The sequence below is a fragment of the Tupaia chinensis genome, unplaced genomic scaffold (assembly GCF_000334495.1).
Source record: "Tupaia chinensis unplaced genomic scaffold, TupChi_1.0 Scaffold000528_1, whole genome shotgun sequence".
In the NCBI taxonomy this organism is placed as follows: Eukaryota; Metazoa; Chordata; class Mammalia; order Scandentia; family Tupaiidae; genus Tupaia; species Tupaia belangeri.
The window spans coordinates 5,455,850-5,470,969 of record NW_006160041.1 but is presented as its reverse complement, the minus strand read 5'-3'; the positions used below and the strand labels follow the sequence as shown (position 1 = coordinate 5,470,969).

The window sequence follows — 15,120 nt, the reverse complement described above, 5'->3', positions numbered from 1 at the left end:
AAAACAATGTGGAATTGGGGGGGGGATGAGAAGAGTATAGAGAAAGATAGCAAGAGAATAAATAGAGAGGCATGACATTAGTGGGACACAGATATGGGGGGTTAGGCAGGAAAGAAAAAGAAAAAAGCAACAAATATCAGAATTCCTCCTGAGGGAAAAAAAAATCTTTACATACTCATAATTTACAGCACCTCCTCCCCCAAGCCATTTGACCACCTCATTATCCTATACTTAAATTATTTAATTTTCAGTGTAGATATTTGTGATAATTAATGCTCTGCTATGCACTGGTAACTAATAAACCCTGACGTCATTTAGCTTAACCCAGTATAAGTTTATGTCTCATTCACAGGAAGTCTAATCTGGTGGGCAACTCTCCTCTGTCTTGTTCATGCCATTCGAGGCCTGTGGCCTCAAAACTTCTCATAGTAAGGGCTAGGATAGAAGAGGGAGCACACAGACTCTTTGCTGTCTCAGTCCAGAAGTGATACAGGCAGAGTCCATTGTTCATAATTATTCACTTTGGGGACCAGCAGTTAGCGTAATGGTTATGTTGCTGGAACCAGTGGCTTAAACTCATGCCGGGTGTGTGTGCGTGCGTGCCCAAGATCCCGAGAGGCGAATGGAGGAGAAGGGATTGTGGCGTGGTCATCCCCCCTGGGGGGCGATTTCTTGCTTTCTTTGTCTCTCTTTTTCTGGCGAGCGCATGCGCCCTATAGCAAAAACCTCTCCAAAAAAAAGAAAAGAAAAAAATAGAATTATTCACTTCAGAGATATAGGGTAGCACGTGGGATATTGGGTAGTCAATAACTTCTTGGCAACTCTGCAAAATTATGTCCAGGTTTTTGCAGGACACTTCACTTTCTTCTCATGCATGGAGAAGCCATGGAGTTTGCTATTTATTTCACTGAGCAATTAGAATTCATCTTAATTAATTTTTTTAATTTAATTTTTAAGCTTTTGCCATAGGTTGTATGCTCTCACCAGAGACAGTCAGTGAGAAAAAAAAAGTGATAAATCACTCCCTGGGGGGATGGTCGTGCCACAATCCTTTCTCCATGTTTCTCCTCCTGGGATGCATGCATGCACACATGCCTGGCATATTTTTCAGCTGCCAGGTCATGCACCTGGTGTGATTCTCAAGCCTCCAGATCTGGGACTCAAACCACAGTCGACCATGTGGGAGTCTAGCACCTCACCACCATGCCTTCTGCAAACTCCTATTGTAAATTTAAAAGCAAACATCTATTGGCTGCCTAATAAGATCTGGCACTGTGACAGGCCTAAGAATACGGAATTGCACATTGCATATATTATACAGTCTCTCGTCTCACAGTTATTCTACCACTTACCTTTTATGTCACATCAGTTTTGAAATAGTTTTCAAATCATTCCCTCTTAATGTTTATATTGGAGGATGTACCAGTGACCAGCTAATCAAAGACTGTATAATAGTAAGTTACTGATTTATAAGCAACAGGATCCTGTGTCCCCACTGCAAATGTTTAATTTCAGATATTTCTCCCAAGTCTTTTGAAAACTGTTCCCCATTTCCTTTTTAACTAAAATAATTGCTGAGAATTCTTTTCTTCTTTATAATGGTAACACTCGAGGATCTCTAATATGCTTCATAGATAAGTAACTGCAAATTCATCTATTTCTCAGTATTACCTTGTGGTTTATTTCTGATGTTCACTGAAGCAGGTTTGTAAATTAATATTAATATGAAATGCTCTATAGAAAGTTTCATAGCATATCAGTTGAAAGCAATTATCCAGAAAGAGTTTTTATATCTGACTCAGTCTTGCAAATGCAGCTCATATACTCGTTGAAAGGAAATAATTCTTCTGATTTAAAAAGATGTATTTATCTTGGAAATACTATTATATCTCTTCTTATTTGACTCTAAATCTGCAGCTTGAATTGCTTACTCCAGTGGTATATCTACCTGATTTTTAGTATTTGGGTTTTGAGAATATTAATCAATTTTTTATAATGTTTACTTTCCTTATGTTTTCTTTTTCAGAGTACCCGAGTGGCCTTGGACCATCTGGAGTCTGTGCCTGAGAAACTGAGCCTACTAGAAGATTTCAAAGACTTCAGAGTGAGAAAGAGTTGGCTTGTCTCTTTCAGTATCTTTATATGAATGAAAACACTTGACATCTTCCTGATGTGCAAAGAAAATTGTAGGGAACAAAGAAGGACCAAAAAACATTGGGGACTTTTAACATTCCACCTTATCCTGGTTCATTGACAGCTGTGAAGTCAGGATTGAAACCATGAAACTAATGTACCATTAGCACATGCAGGCAAATAGACATCTACCCTATGCTTTGAAGCTTATTCAGCCCCTGAAAGCTTTAACAATAATTTAGAAAAACTTGAGAATTAAAAGGAGTTACACATTATAGCGACAGTAGATAACTTTGTTGATTAGCAATTTTGATTTATGAATTTTTTTTTATGAATTGCTAGGGTACTGTTGATTCTGAAGATATGAGTTCACAGGTTGTCCCATACTGTGACATATGACTTCAAATCCACCTATGGCTTTAGGTCTCATATCCCAAACTATTTATTGATAGAACTCTAACCGTAAAGCATTTCCTTAGCAAGCACATTTTTTAAAAAGAATTAATTTAATTTTATTTATTCATTCATTTATTTTAATTTGACCAGAGAGAGAGGGAAAGTGAGAAAGCAAGTCACCAGGTCTGGGACTTTAAACTGTGGTCAGCCATGTGGGAGTGGCAGCGCCTCAACCACCACGCCACCTGCCAGCCCCAGCAAGCTAATTTATTATATATGTGGATTTACCTAGTATAATTTTTAACATTCCTCATTGAGGAAAGATGTAAAACAAATAACCTTGTTACCCAGTACTGCTAGACAAGGTCCAGTCCAGAGATCATCTTTACATATTCACTTCGTAACGTGTATGTAATATTCAGTTTTAACAAACTGTTAAAACTGATTAATGGACCCTATATGTTTGAGACTAACAGCAGTAAGAGTTTTTCTCTGGAAACCATATAAACTCTTATTTCACATTAGACTTAACATTTAACATATTATATTTAGAATCCATTTTTAATCTAACGAATTATATGACGATATAATGGGTAGGAAATATAGCCAGATCATGTCATGTTGATATATTAGGAGCACTAATAGGACATGGTTCTCAAGGCCTGCACTATATATTTTTTTTTCACTTACAAAAGACTGCATGTGCTCACTGGAGAGATACAGAGAAAGTGAGAAAATGAAAAAGTATCCCCATGGGGGATAGCCATACAACAATTCTTTTTTTCCCCCATTGTTTCCTCTTTCTAAGATTTTGGGCATGCATGCACACATGCCTGGCATATCTTTCAGCTGCCAGGTCTGGTACTCAAATCATGAGTACCAGTTGGCCATGTGGGCTCCCACTATCATACCCACCATGCCAGAGAGTGGCCTGGTCTGCAGTATCTTAAAATAACCGTACATTAAGCATTTTCTAGTAGTTCGGTAGTATTTTTCATTAAGATCCAGGCTTTAGCAGACACGTACCAGAAACCTAACCTATCCGAACAAAACTAAATGTTTGCAGTACATTTTACTGGATTTAATTCTGTCTCATGATTTGATCATATCCTTGCAGTTTAAATCCCTATCAAAGAATTATGAAACCAGTGTCCAAGACAACATAATTTTCATTCACCCTTATACAACCTGACATTGATAGCAGGCAATATATATCATACCCATATTTTTTACATTTCTCTGTAGCTAATGGAAGTCATCTAAGTGAATAGAGGGTGGACAAGAGAAGGCATTGGAGACAGGTGACTCTTACCACTGAGAAATAAATGCCCATCTTTTTTCAGCCAGTGGTGTACCGAGACAGTAATGTGGTGGATCTCCGTAGCCAACTGCACAGTGCAAGTACTGGACCTGGTAGCTTGAAAAACATGTTGGATGTGTATACGAGTGTCCAAAATCCCAAAAGGAGAGAACAGTAGAGAAGGGATTATAACATGACCATGCCTCATTGGGGAGGGGTATTCCTTTCTTATTTTCTTTCTTTTGTGCTCTCTTCCCAGTGAGCACACACACCACACCCTTTGGCAAATTTAAAATATATATAGTTAACCTCCAGTGCCAGGTCACTTTATTTCCCAGTGATCAATATTGAACAGCAGTAAATTTTATATAAAATGAAAAGCTTCCATTCTCTACTATTACCCAAAGAGGTATTATTATTTATCCTGTGGGTTAGTGATTATCTGTAAGTCTAGCTTATTTATGTATACACTTGCATATAAAGATACCTGTATAATGAAATTTTTAGGGACAATATTTTTCAAAGTTTAGAGGCATACTTTCCAATAAATTAAAAATGAAACCTTTATATTAGAAAGGGAAAAAGAGTTAATTAGTGAGTATTAAACACATACCAAATAGTGAGAAGTGAGGAACCACCACCCAGGGAAGATGACCACACCACAATACCTTCTCCTTCAGTCTTCTTTTGGGATTTTGGGTATGCATGCAAATGTACCTAGCGTAAGTTTCAAGCCACCAGGTCCAGGACTTGAACTGCAGTCAGCCATGTGGGAGTCTGGCACCTTAACCACCATGCTGTCTGCTGGCCCCCGTTAACATTCTTTACATTTTTCTGTTCTTCAGAGGCACTCTATAGAAGGGTATCAGTTTCCCCTTTTCCAGATGAGGAAACTGAAGTGTAGAGTATGTAAATTAGTTGAAAGGGGTCTAATTCTGCTTATAACAGCAGAGTCCATCAGTTTTGGCCTGATGCCTTTACCTTGAAACCCGTTGTATACATACTCAAAAGCCATCTATATTATTAAAAAGAGCTCATTTAAATAAGTATAATGAAAACAACCAAATATCTTTAAATAGAAATATATAAAGCCTTTAGATTATTATATGTAGAGTATATTATTCAAACTCTTGAAACTCTCTAAAAATCAGTGTGCTCTGAACATGAGTGCCAATGCTGGGGACCACATGGTGTTGCATGGTAAAACTCCACACTCAGCGAGACAGTTCCACGTGGGAAGGTTCACTCTTTAAGTCTAGAGACCTCCCTGAGTATACCAGGCACTAACATGCCCGTGTTCTGGGGCTGGCTGAAACTGAGTGTTCAGTGCAGCATGCAGACCTTGTTGGGGTGCTATCTGTCTATCTCTCTGTCTTGCTCATGAAAGGAATAAATAAACTTAAAAAAAATAATAAGGCAAAGGGAAGAAACATTCAACAAAAAATGTGAAGTTCTTTGTTAAAAAAATATTCTGTAATTTTTGCTTTATAAAAATTTTAATTGGGACCAGCAAATGAATAATGATTACCTCACTGGTTTCCCATGTGGCTGACTGAGGTTCGAGTACTGGACTTGGAGACTTGAAACTGATACTGGGCACATGTGCATGCGTGCCCAAAATCCCAAGAGGAGAATGAAATGGAAGGGACTGTGGCATGGTCATCCCCCCCTGGGAGGTGATTTCTCACTTTCTGTCTGTCTGTATCTCTCCGGTGAGTGTACACGGTCCCTAGCAAAAATCTATCTTTAAAAAATTTAAATTAAAAGGACAAAAAGAATACAAATATCTAAGTTCTGATCCAAGCTTGTACAGAAGAGAAAATCACTTACTGTCTCCAGGTATCTGTCCTCATTAATAAAAATGAGGGACTTAAACAAAAGTATCTGTATGCTACCTACTACTCACACTGGCATCACTTATGTTAGGAACGTATTTCACATACATATTTGTTGATAGTAGTTTAGCCTGTGACTCTAAGAGTGTAAAGAAATCTCATCTGATTTAGATAGCTTGAATGTATTTATATTTAAATATGGTCATATTCTCTTTGTGACCTCATTTTGAAAAAAGTAGTTCAGTTCTGCGATCTCACATTTAAACATGACATATTTGATAAGGTGGAAGGGGAATACCACTGGGTTCCAAGCCCAATTTGCTACAAATTGCCTAGCCCTGGGCAAATCATTCTTAACTTCCCTGGGCTTTAGTTTTTAGGCTTTAATAAAAGCAAGAACTTTAGAATTCTAATACTCCTTCCAGCCCGAACATTCAATAAGTTTAAGATTCCTTGGGACTGTTTATGGCACTAAATCCCATAGATGATTTTTCTTACATGTAAAAATCAGTTGCCCTCATTTTCTTCTAATTTCTCCCTAAATCATAATAGAAATGTCGACATAATTGGCTGTAGTAACTATCTGATTGCTGTGTTTCTTCCTCCACTGAGAAACGAAAGGGGGGAAAAAAAGTCCCTGGAAATTTTTGCTTTCTCAGTTTTCTTTATTACCTGAATATTTTTATACTTATCAAGGCAGATGAGGTTTCCTTAAATTAAAAAGTCCATATGATATAATAGTTAAAAGGTTGACTGTTATTTAAAACTAAGTGAAATAAAATATAGTTTTTTTTTTTTTTAATAAGTAGAATGTTCTGATGTCAAGTCCTGGTCCAAAAGATAGAAGACCACATCCCAAAGTCGCATGGTGCTATTAAGAACCATCTTTTAAAAAGCTCATTATTAATGAATCTTATTCCAAAGATACCAGTTGTTTCACATAGGCATGGGGAGTGATTGTAAAAAAATTTTCAAATAACCACTGCAGGAACCTATTTTATTTTTATGGTAGTATCCACAATGATCATTTTCTTCTTTTTCTTTGATGGCCTTTGATTTCCCTATATGTATCCCTCACCTCCTGTATTTATTTATTATCTACATATCAACATTTTCTTATGCTAATTTTAAGTACTTATTTTTCTTTCATCCACAAGTTCAGACTCTTCGTTGCCTTTTTCCAGGATTCTCGCTGTTCATCTGAGAGAGCCGAGGAGAGATATTCTAAATACAGAGTTCACCAAGATTCTCTTCAGCAGCGCCGAGATGACACCAAGTACAGAATCAAAAACTTGAAAGTAATGTCTTTGGTATACATTTTTAAGCTTTAAGCATTATCCACATTGCCGGCTACAATCTCTTCTGCTGCCCTTGCAGTGTTTGTGTAAGGGTACTTGTGGAAGAGAAGAGTTTCTTTGATATATGAAATAGATTTTCAATTCTGTAGGAGTGGAGAATAACAACCCCAAATTAGGTTTATAACTATTTGTCTGAGAACTAGGGCTTATATCTATGTCTGCTTTGTTCCATATGGTGTTTGTCAATGGAAATTGATGCTGGTTAAATCTAGAGCCACGGGGGCGAGCAGGTGGCATGTGGTTAAGGCACTGGATTCCCACACAGTTGATCACAGTTCGAGTCCCAGACGTGCATGTGTGCATGCCCAAAATCCCAGAATGAGAAGAGAGGATAAGGGATTGTTGTATAGTCATCCTCCCAGGAAGGGGTTGGGGAGCTTTCTCAATTTCCCTCTCTCATTGTCTCTCTAGCCAGCACATGCGCTCTGTGGCAAAAACGTTAAACAAACAAACAAACAAATCTAGAGCCAGGAAACCCCGAGTCAGTTAGTGAAAGTCTTAGTGTGGATGGGTGCCCTCTCTATATAGTTCAGCTAGTCTTTTTTTTTTTTTTTTTTTTGGAGGTTTTTGCTATAGGGCGTGTGTGCTCGCCAGACAGACAGAGAGAGACAGAGAGACAGAAAGCGAGAAATCACCCCTCAGGGAGGATGGCTACGCCGCAATCCCTTCTCCTCCATTCTTCTCTTGGGATCCTGGGCATGCACGCACACGCGCCCGGCGTGAGTTTAAGCCACCGGGCCCAGGACTCAAACCGCGGTCGACTATGTGGGAGTCCAGCGACATAGCCATTACGCTAACTGCTGGTCCGAAGTTCAGCTAGTCTTGATAGTAAAGTCCTTAATAGGTCAAGTAACATATAGTACTTTGTAAACTATATATCTTTGGCATTTCCAGTCATTCTTTTCCTGAGGATATGAACTCTATGCTGATACTTCAGTTTACGCTTCACTAACATGAAACCAACATAAGATACTGGCAGGAATTGACCATATTGACAAAAAGCATATCCATCTGGGGTATGTATGATTTTAAACCCATTTGGCCCTAAGCTGCTCTTAGCCTTGAGCAGGATTTTTCAATCTCAGCATTATTGACATTTGGAGCTGTTACTCCCCAAAGCCAGTTCTTTGTTGTACAGACTGTCTTCGCATCGTTGATGTTTAGTTGCATCCCTAGAGTCTACTCACCAGATGCCAGTTGCATCCTCCATCCTGAGTTGCGACATCCAAAAATGTCTCCAAACATCGCCAAATGTTCCATGGAGGGCACAGCTGCCCCTCCATTGAGAACACTGACCTGGAGAGAATCCATCTCTATTCAAATGTGCACTCTAAGTCAATTAAAAAAAAATTAAAGGCTCTTTGGCTTTTTTATATTCTTAAAAATTTTAATGTGTATGAATATTCATACTGTATGTATTCACTTATTACAGCCAAATATAATTATTTCTAAGAAGCTACTTTCCTCCTCTGAATGTAATTGGGTAGAATGCTCAGTGGATGTAGAGCTGGCACTCATTTCCATAAGTCCTCCTTAGAATGCTTAAAATGAACATACACTTTCTTCATCCAAAACGCAAATTAGCACAATTATGTCAAGTTATTGTGAGGAGACCATCCTTTGCCTTCATTTCTTTTTACCTTCGTTTTTTGTAAATTGGTATTATTGACTATAGCAATGACTTTGTCTTATATGGCAGTTTTTAAGTTTGCTAAGTCATCTTCCAACATTTCCGTCAAGTTTCATATAGTCAAGCATTTTTCATCTTTTACAGCTGTACTAACCTTAAACAGAAATACAATGTTTAGGCAGTAAGAATTAGTAATAATTAGTCATTGAGCATACATGAGAAGAAACCACGTGACATTGCTCTTTATTATAGATGTTTGCATGCCTTCCATATTTGTCATATTTAATCTTCACAGCAATCCTGTCAGGTCTGCATTATTATTTTTCCTCTTTTACCACTGAAGTAAACAAAGATATAGAATAATTAGATGGGTAAAAGAGGAATAAAACCTAAATCTGCCTTACTTTGATAATCTATGTCCTTGACCGCTGTGCTATTATAGTATAAACTTAGAGTTCATATACCTTAATTTTTCTAGAAGTTACCAAATGTAGGACTGTATATTTAATATGTGGAAGTAGTTTTCTTCAAAAATTCATGAACATAATCCATGCCTCTTAGTTCAACAGATATCTAGATGCAAATGAAACATTTAAAACATTATTTCCCACTACAGAAAAGTTGGTATCAGGTAAATCTGTGCTCTCTAGTGGCGCTCAAATTGCTATAACTCAGTGCAATTCCTATAATAGCATATGGCAAAACTATGAATGTTTAACATGCTCAGCAAGTAATCTCATTGGAGTTCTGTTTCAAATTACATTTGCAGGTGAAGGGGAAATCAGGCCTGATTCTTAAGAGAGGCCAACACTTGGCAAAATGAGAAATAAGTTAAAATTTTTTTCAAATAGGTAGTGCAGGTATTAGATAGGGTCACAAAGCACATTTTGTGATGGCTTTGTTCCACATTAATACTACCTATACATTTTAAAAGTATGATCTACTTCAGTGATAAATATATAGACTATCATTTCATGGACCAGATGCCTGGCCTGAAATAATCTAGTAATTTAACATAATACTCATAAGAATATCACATTTGAGGTAGTCATTTAGAGCAAAATGTGGGAACATATTTTTTGCCAGTAGTAGATACCCATGATTATTTACTCATATGCTTTCTATGAAGATAAGTTACTTAAAAAGACTGAGAGAAAAGAAAGCTTCAAAAGAAGAATGAGCTTGTGTGGGCAGTGAGAAAGTTTTGTTAATCATTTCTTGGCTTTGTGGATAATGAGAAGTGCTACCTCTGGCTAATCATTGCCATCCTGAAGAAAATGCTTCAAGTAAGGGACATTGCAACCCTTCCTATCAAGGTGAAAGGTGCCCCATTAACTACAAAAGTTTTAGGGTACATTATTTCAGCAGATTATTAACTTTTCCTCACCTTTTACTAAGAGACAGATTTTTGTTTTTTAAATGCACATTATGGGAACTTGAGTCCACTGATTCTACTGTAAACTTCAATTTCAAGAAATCAGTGTAGAATTCAGTTTAATTCAACAGACATATACTGTACAGGTACCATATTGCAAAACACTATTTTACTTGTTGGGAGTGAGAGAGAGACAGAGACATATAAACATGTAGAAAGCATGGACTTCAAGAAGGGAGTAGTTACCTAGTTACTCTCTAACAGATAATCCCTACACAGTTGTTCAACAGTATAGATTGACATACTGCCCATGGGCCAAATCTTGCCTGCCAATTGTTTTGTGTGTGTGTGTGTGTGTATGTGTGTTTTGTTTGTTTGTTTGTTTTTAGAGTGTATTCGCTCACCAGCAGGAGACAGAAGGATAAAGTAGGAGTGGGAGAGATCATCTCTCAGTGGGGCATGGGCATACCACAATCATTTCTATACTGTTTCTAAATCCTGTTGGCATTTTGGATATGCATGCACATGTACCTGGCATGTTTTTCAAGCCACTGGGATTGGGACTCAAATTGTATGGTCATCCATGTGGAATCCAGCTCCCTTAACCCCTAGGCCACAGGCCAGCCCTGCCAATAATTTTATTTATTTATTTTTTGTATGGTTTTGCCTTAGGGTATGCGCATTCACTACAAAGACAAAGGGAAAAACAGTGAGATGGGAAGTGAAAAATCACTCCCCAGGGGCATGGCCATGCCACAATCCCTTCTCCATTCTCTTGGGATTTGGGGCACAGATGCACATATGCCTGGCATGATTTTCAAGCCACCAAGTCCAAGAAAACCATGGTTGACGATGTGGGAATCCATTGCTTTAACCACCATGCCACCTGCTGGCCCCATCTGTCAATTGTTTTTGTAAATAAAATTTTAGTGGGATATAGCCACACTCATTTATTCACATTTGTGTATGACTGCATTTGTATTCAGCTGTAGGGCTGAGTAGTTGCAACAGAAATCATATGGTTCACAAAGTCTAAAATATTTTCCTGTCTGGCTCTCTGTAGAGTTTGTCAACTCCTGGTCTATAGAAAGGAAAAATTACCAATCCACTTTTTCTTCCTTTATAAATTGTATGAAATTTTTTTCTTTGTTTACCAATCAAATAAGAACTGTCCAAACTGTTTATAAAGCTATAATACTGATCCATTCATTCAACAAATATTTCTTGAGTGCCAGCTGTGTGTCAGGAACTTTTTAGGCACATGGTAGTCACATTAGTGAACACAAAGATCTCTGCCTTCTGGGGCTTCTTTTTAAGTGAAGCATATTCATGTTTGTTGTTTTCTGAGCATGACATGGAATAAACATCTATTGCATTTTTACGGTATACAAGGCACTGTGCTAGGGCCCAAGAGAATGGAGTATGAAAATCCATTCCCATCCTTTGGGAACATAAAGCCTTTACACAAGCTACTGTAATGCAAAGGAGGAAGGGATAAATGTTATAAAGGCAGCCCCAGTAACTCATGCTTGGGGCTCAGAGGAAAGAAAGAGTCTCGGGAGTCTTGGATATTTGTACAGGGAAGAGTTTTATCTAAATCTTAGTGTAGAAGAGGAACTCTATTAGCATGTCAGATGGAGAACTCTTACTCTTGTTGACAGATAAATAACTGTTGGAATAGCAGGACCATGTTGGCAACTGGCTTCTCTCATGTTGTTGCCATTGTAAGAAAGCAGTGAGACTTCCAGCCTGACCACACTGCTGGTGGAAGGAAGGGTTAGCAGGAAGTGAGCAGTCAGGTTCTCTCAATTCAAGGCTAAAACTGATCTGCTGCTTATTTCTGTGGCAATCACCAGGACAAGAACAATCAGACTTCTAGAAATCTGTCACGATTTTGAGCAGGGCCGGTGTCCACAGTTAGGAAAGCATACATTTTACTAAGCTGATCAAGCTATCTGGATGAAGCCTGATCTCAAAGTTTAGATTTAAAAATACAATTCAGAGCTGAGTCTAAAACATTTGCTGTCTCTCTGTAGACAACAGAAGCATTTCACGGCCTCTCATTCATCAGGCCTAATTGGGTTTCTGTAGGACATACAGTCTTCCTTGCTGTCCCAGCTGTTTCAAATAGAACAAAATGTTCAAGTCAGCTGGTAACACAGCATTGCTAATCTGAATTCACAGAGGAGCACACCTGCTGGCCCCATCTGTCAATTGTTTTTGTAAATAAAATTTTAGTGGGATATAGCCACACTCATTTATTCACATTTGTGTATGACTGCATTTGTATTCAGCTGTAGGGCTGAGTAGTTGCAACAGAAATCATATGGTTCACAAAGTCTAAAATATTTTCCTGTCTGGCTCTCTGTAGAGTTTGTCAACTCCTGGTCTATAGAAAGGAAAAATTACCAATCCACTTTTTCTTCCTTTATAAATTGTATGAAATTTTTTTCTTTGTTTACCAATCAAATAAGAACTGTCCAAACTGTTTATAAAGCTATAATACTGATCCATTCATTCAACAAATATTTCTTGAGTGCCAGCTGTGTGTCAGGAACTTTTTAGGCACATGGTAGTCACATTAGTGAACACAAAGATCTCTGCCTTCTGGGGCTTCTTTTTAAGTGAAGCATATTCATGTTTGTTGTTTTCTGAGCATGACATGGAATAAACATCTATTGCATTTTTACGGTATACAAGGCACTGTGCTAGGGCCCAAGAGAATGGAGTATGAAAATCCATTCCCATCCTTTGGGAACATAAAGCCTTTACACAAGCTACTGTAATGCAAAGGAGGAAGGGATAAATGTTATAAAGGCAGCCCCAGTAACTCATGCTTGGGGCTCAGAGGAAAGAAAGAGTCTCGGGAGTCTTGGATATTTGTACAGGGAAGAGTTTTATCTAAATCTTAGTGTAGAAGAGGAACTCTATTAGCATGTCAGATGGAGAACTCTTACTCTTGTTGACAGATAAATAACTGTTGGAATAGCAGGACCATGTTGGCAACTGGCTTCTCTCATGTTGTTGCCATTGTAAGAAAGCAGTGAGACTTCCAGCCTGACCACACTGCTGGTGGAAGGAAGGGTTAGCAGGAAGTGAGCAGTCAGGTTCTCTCAATTCAAGGCTAAAACTGATCTGCTGCTTATTTCTGTGGCAATCACCAGGACAAGAACAATCAGACTTCTAGAAATCTGTCACGATTTTGAGCAGGGCCGGTGTCCACAGTTAGGAAAGCATACATTTTACTAAGCTGATCAAGCTATCTGGATGAAGCCTGATCTCAAAGTTTAGATTTAAAAATACAATTCAGAGCTGAGTCTAAAACATTTGCTGTCTCTCTGTAGACAACAGAAGCATTTCACGGCCTCTCATTCATCAGGCCTAATTGGGTTTCTGTAGGACATACAGTCTTCCTTGCTGTCCCAGCTGTTTCAAATAGAACAAAATGTTCAAGTCAGCTGGTAACACAGCATTGCTAATCTGAATTCACAGAGGAGCATGGTTTTGTCCAAGAGAACTCTTATTTGTTACCTTTACTCATACTAAATATATGGTTTTAATTAACATTGGAACTCTTTAGAAAAATTACTGAAGGCATGTTTTTTTCCCATCTTTCCAAACCCTCAGAGGAAAAATCATGATTTTTAACTTCTCATTGAAGAGTTAGTAAGCAACTTCTTTCTAAAGGAAGCAGATGTTTTAGAGGATAACATGAGGTAGGTGAGGAAGTGTTGATAATGGCTTCCAGCAGAGTTTATGAAGGCAGAGCTTGCCCAAGCTCCCTGTCATATTTGTTCAATGTAAGCATGTATGTGATATAACTATATATTTTGCTCCTAGAAGTCGTTTCTCCCTCATTGAATCTCTCTCTGATTTGTTTATACCTTGCTCATAGCAATTAATGGCTGTTAGCACTTCCTCTCTCAAGTCAGCTATTTCTGGACATATCTTAAATCTTCTACAACAGTAGCTTCTAAAGCATGCTATGCACATAACTCCTGGTGCAAGTCAAATTGTACGTGATGCGTAAATATTTTTATTTCAATAACTATAAAAACATATCACTATTATTATATTATTCGTTTAATTTTACAGACATAGCCTGAAAACAGTAGTGATAACCACGATAATTTGAGGGAGCTTTGACCCTACAGTAACCAATTATTTCATTTATAACCTTCTGCACGCTTTGATAAGAAAGCATATGTAAATTGATAGGCAAATACAGCTCAGTGCTTCCCTCAGTCCCAACCAAGGGATGCTATATAGCCTCTCCTATACAGAGATTTAGAGTATAAGGTTAATTTTTTTTAAGTAAATATAAAATAGTATCATAACTATAGGTGAATACTGAAGTTTGGGAAATGCTGTTCGGCTAGATAGCATGGCATATGAGGCTTTATTTTTATTTTTATATGTCTGCTTTATTTTTGACTACAATACATGTTTAAATCATTGATTAAACAACACATTTTTCCTGTAGCATGGTGGTTGAGTGCTGTGCTTTGGGAACTGGATCCCACCAACTGCAGTTCGAGTTTTGACTCTGGTGGTTTGAAAACTACCATGAACTTGTGTGTGTGTACCCAGGATCCTGATGGGATGGAGAAGTCAAGGAAAGAGGTTTGCCGGGTGGTCACACTCCAGTAAAGAATTCTCTCTCTCTCTCTTTCTCATTTTCTCACTAGTACACATGCCCTCTGGCAATTCAATAAAAAAAGAAAAGACTCAAAAAAAAAAAAAAGTTGTAGCTTCAGTTGTTCTGGAATTCCAAAAAAAATTTAATTGCTGTTTTCCAACAGTGTTTAGATGGCACATTCAAAATTCTGTAAGCAATAAACTCATGCTGAAATATAAAGAGATTTGTATTCTTTTGAAGTGATAAAGACTAACATGCTAGCCATAATATTTAACTAGTTGATTTCATTCTGTTCTTTACAAGTTAAACAAAAGGTTGCCTATCAAATTGGTGCCTGTTTCTTTGTTATAAAATCTAAAAATAATAGTGAATCAAAAATGCTTATTCAGGAATATCATGAGTACTTAGATGAGCATATTAATATTTTAACCTACTGGAGCCTTAGTCTGCTGAA

General features: G+C 37.8%; 1 protein-coding gene across 1 annotated transcript in view; it reads left to right on the top strand.

Moving 5' to 3' along the window:
* The window catches only part of CEP128 (centrosomal protein 128), a 461,274-nt gene that overhangs the window by 426,496 nt on the left and 19,658 nt on the right, over nucleotides 1-15,120 (top strand). The window contains exons 27-28 of the mRNA XM_014591066.2: nucleotides 2,027-2,104; nucleotides 6,849-6,962. Coding sequence (XP_014446552.1) covers nucleotides 2,027-2,104; nucleotides 6,849-6,962 — 192 coding nt within the window. The remainder of the gene's footprint in view (nucleotides 1-2,026; nucleotides 2,105-6,848; nucleotides 6,963-15,120) is intronic.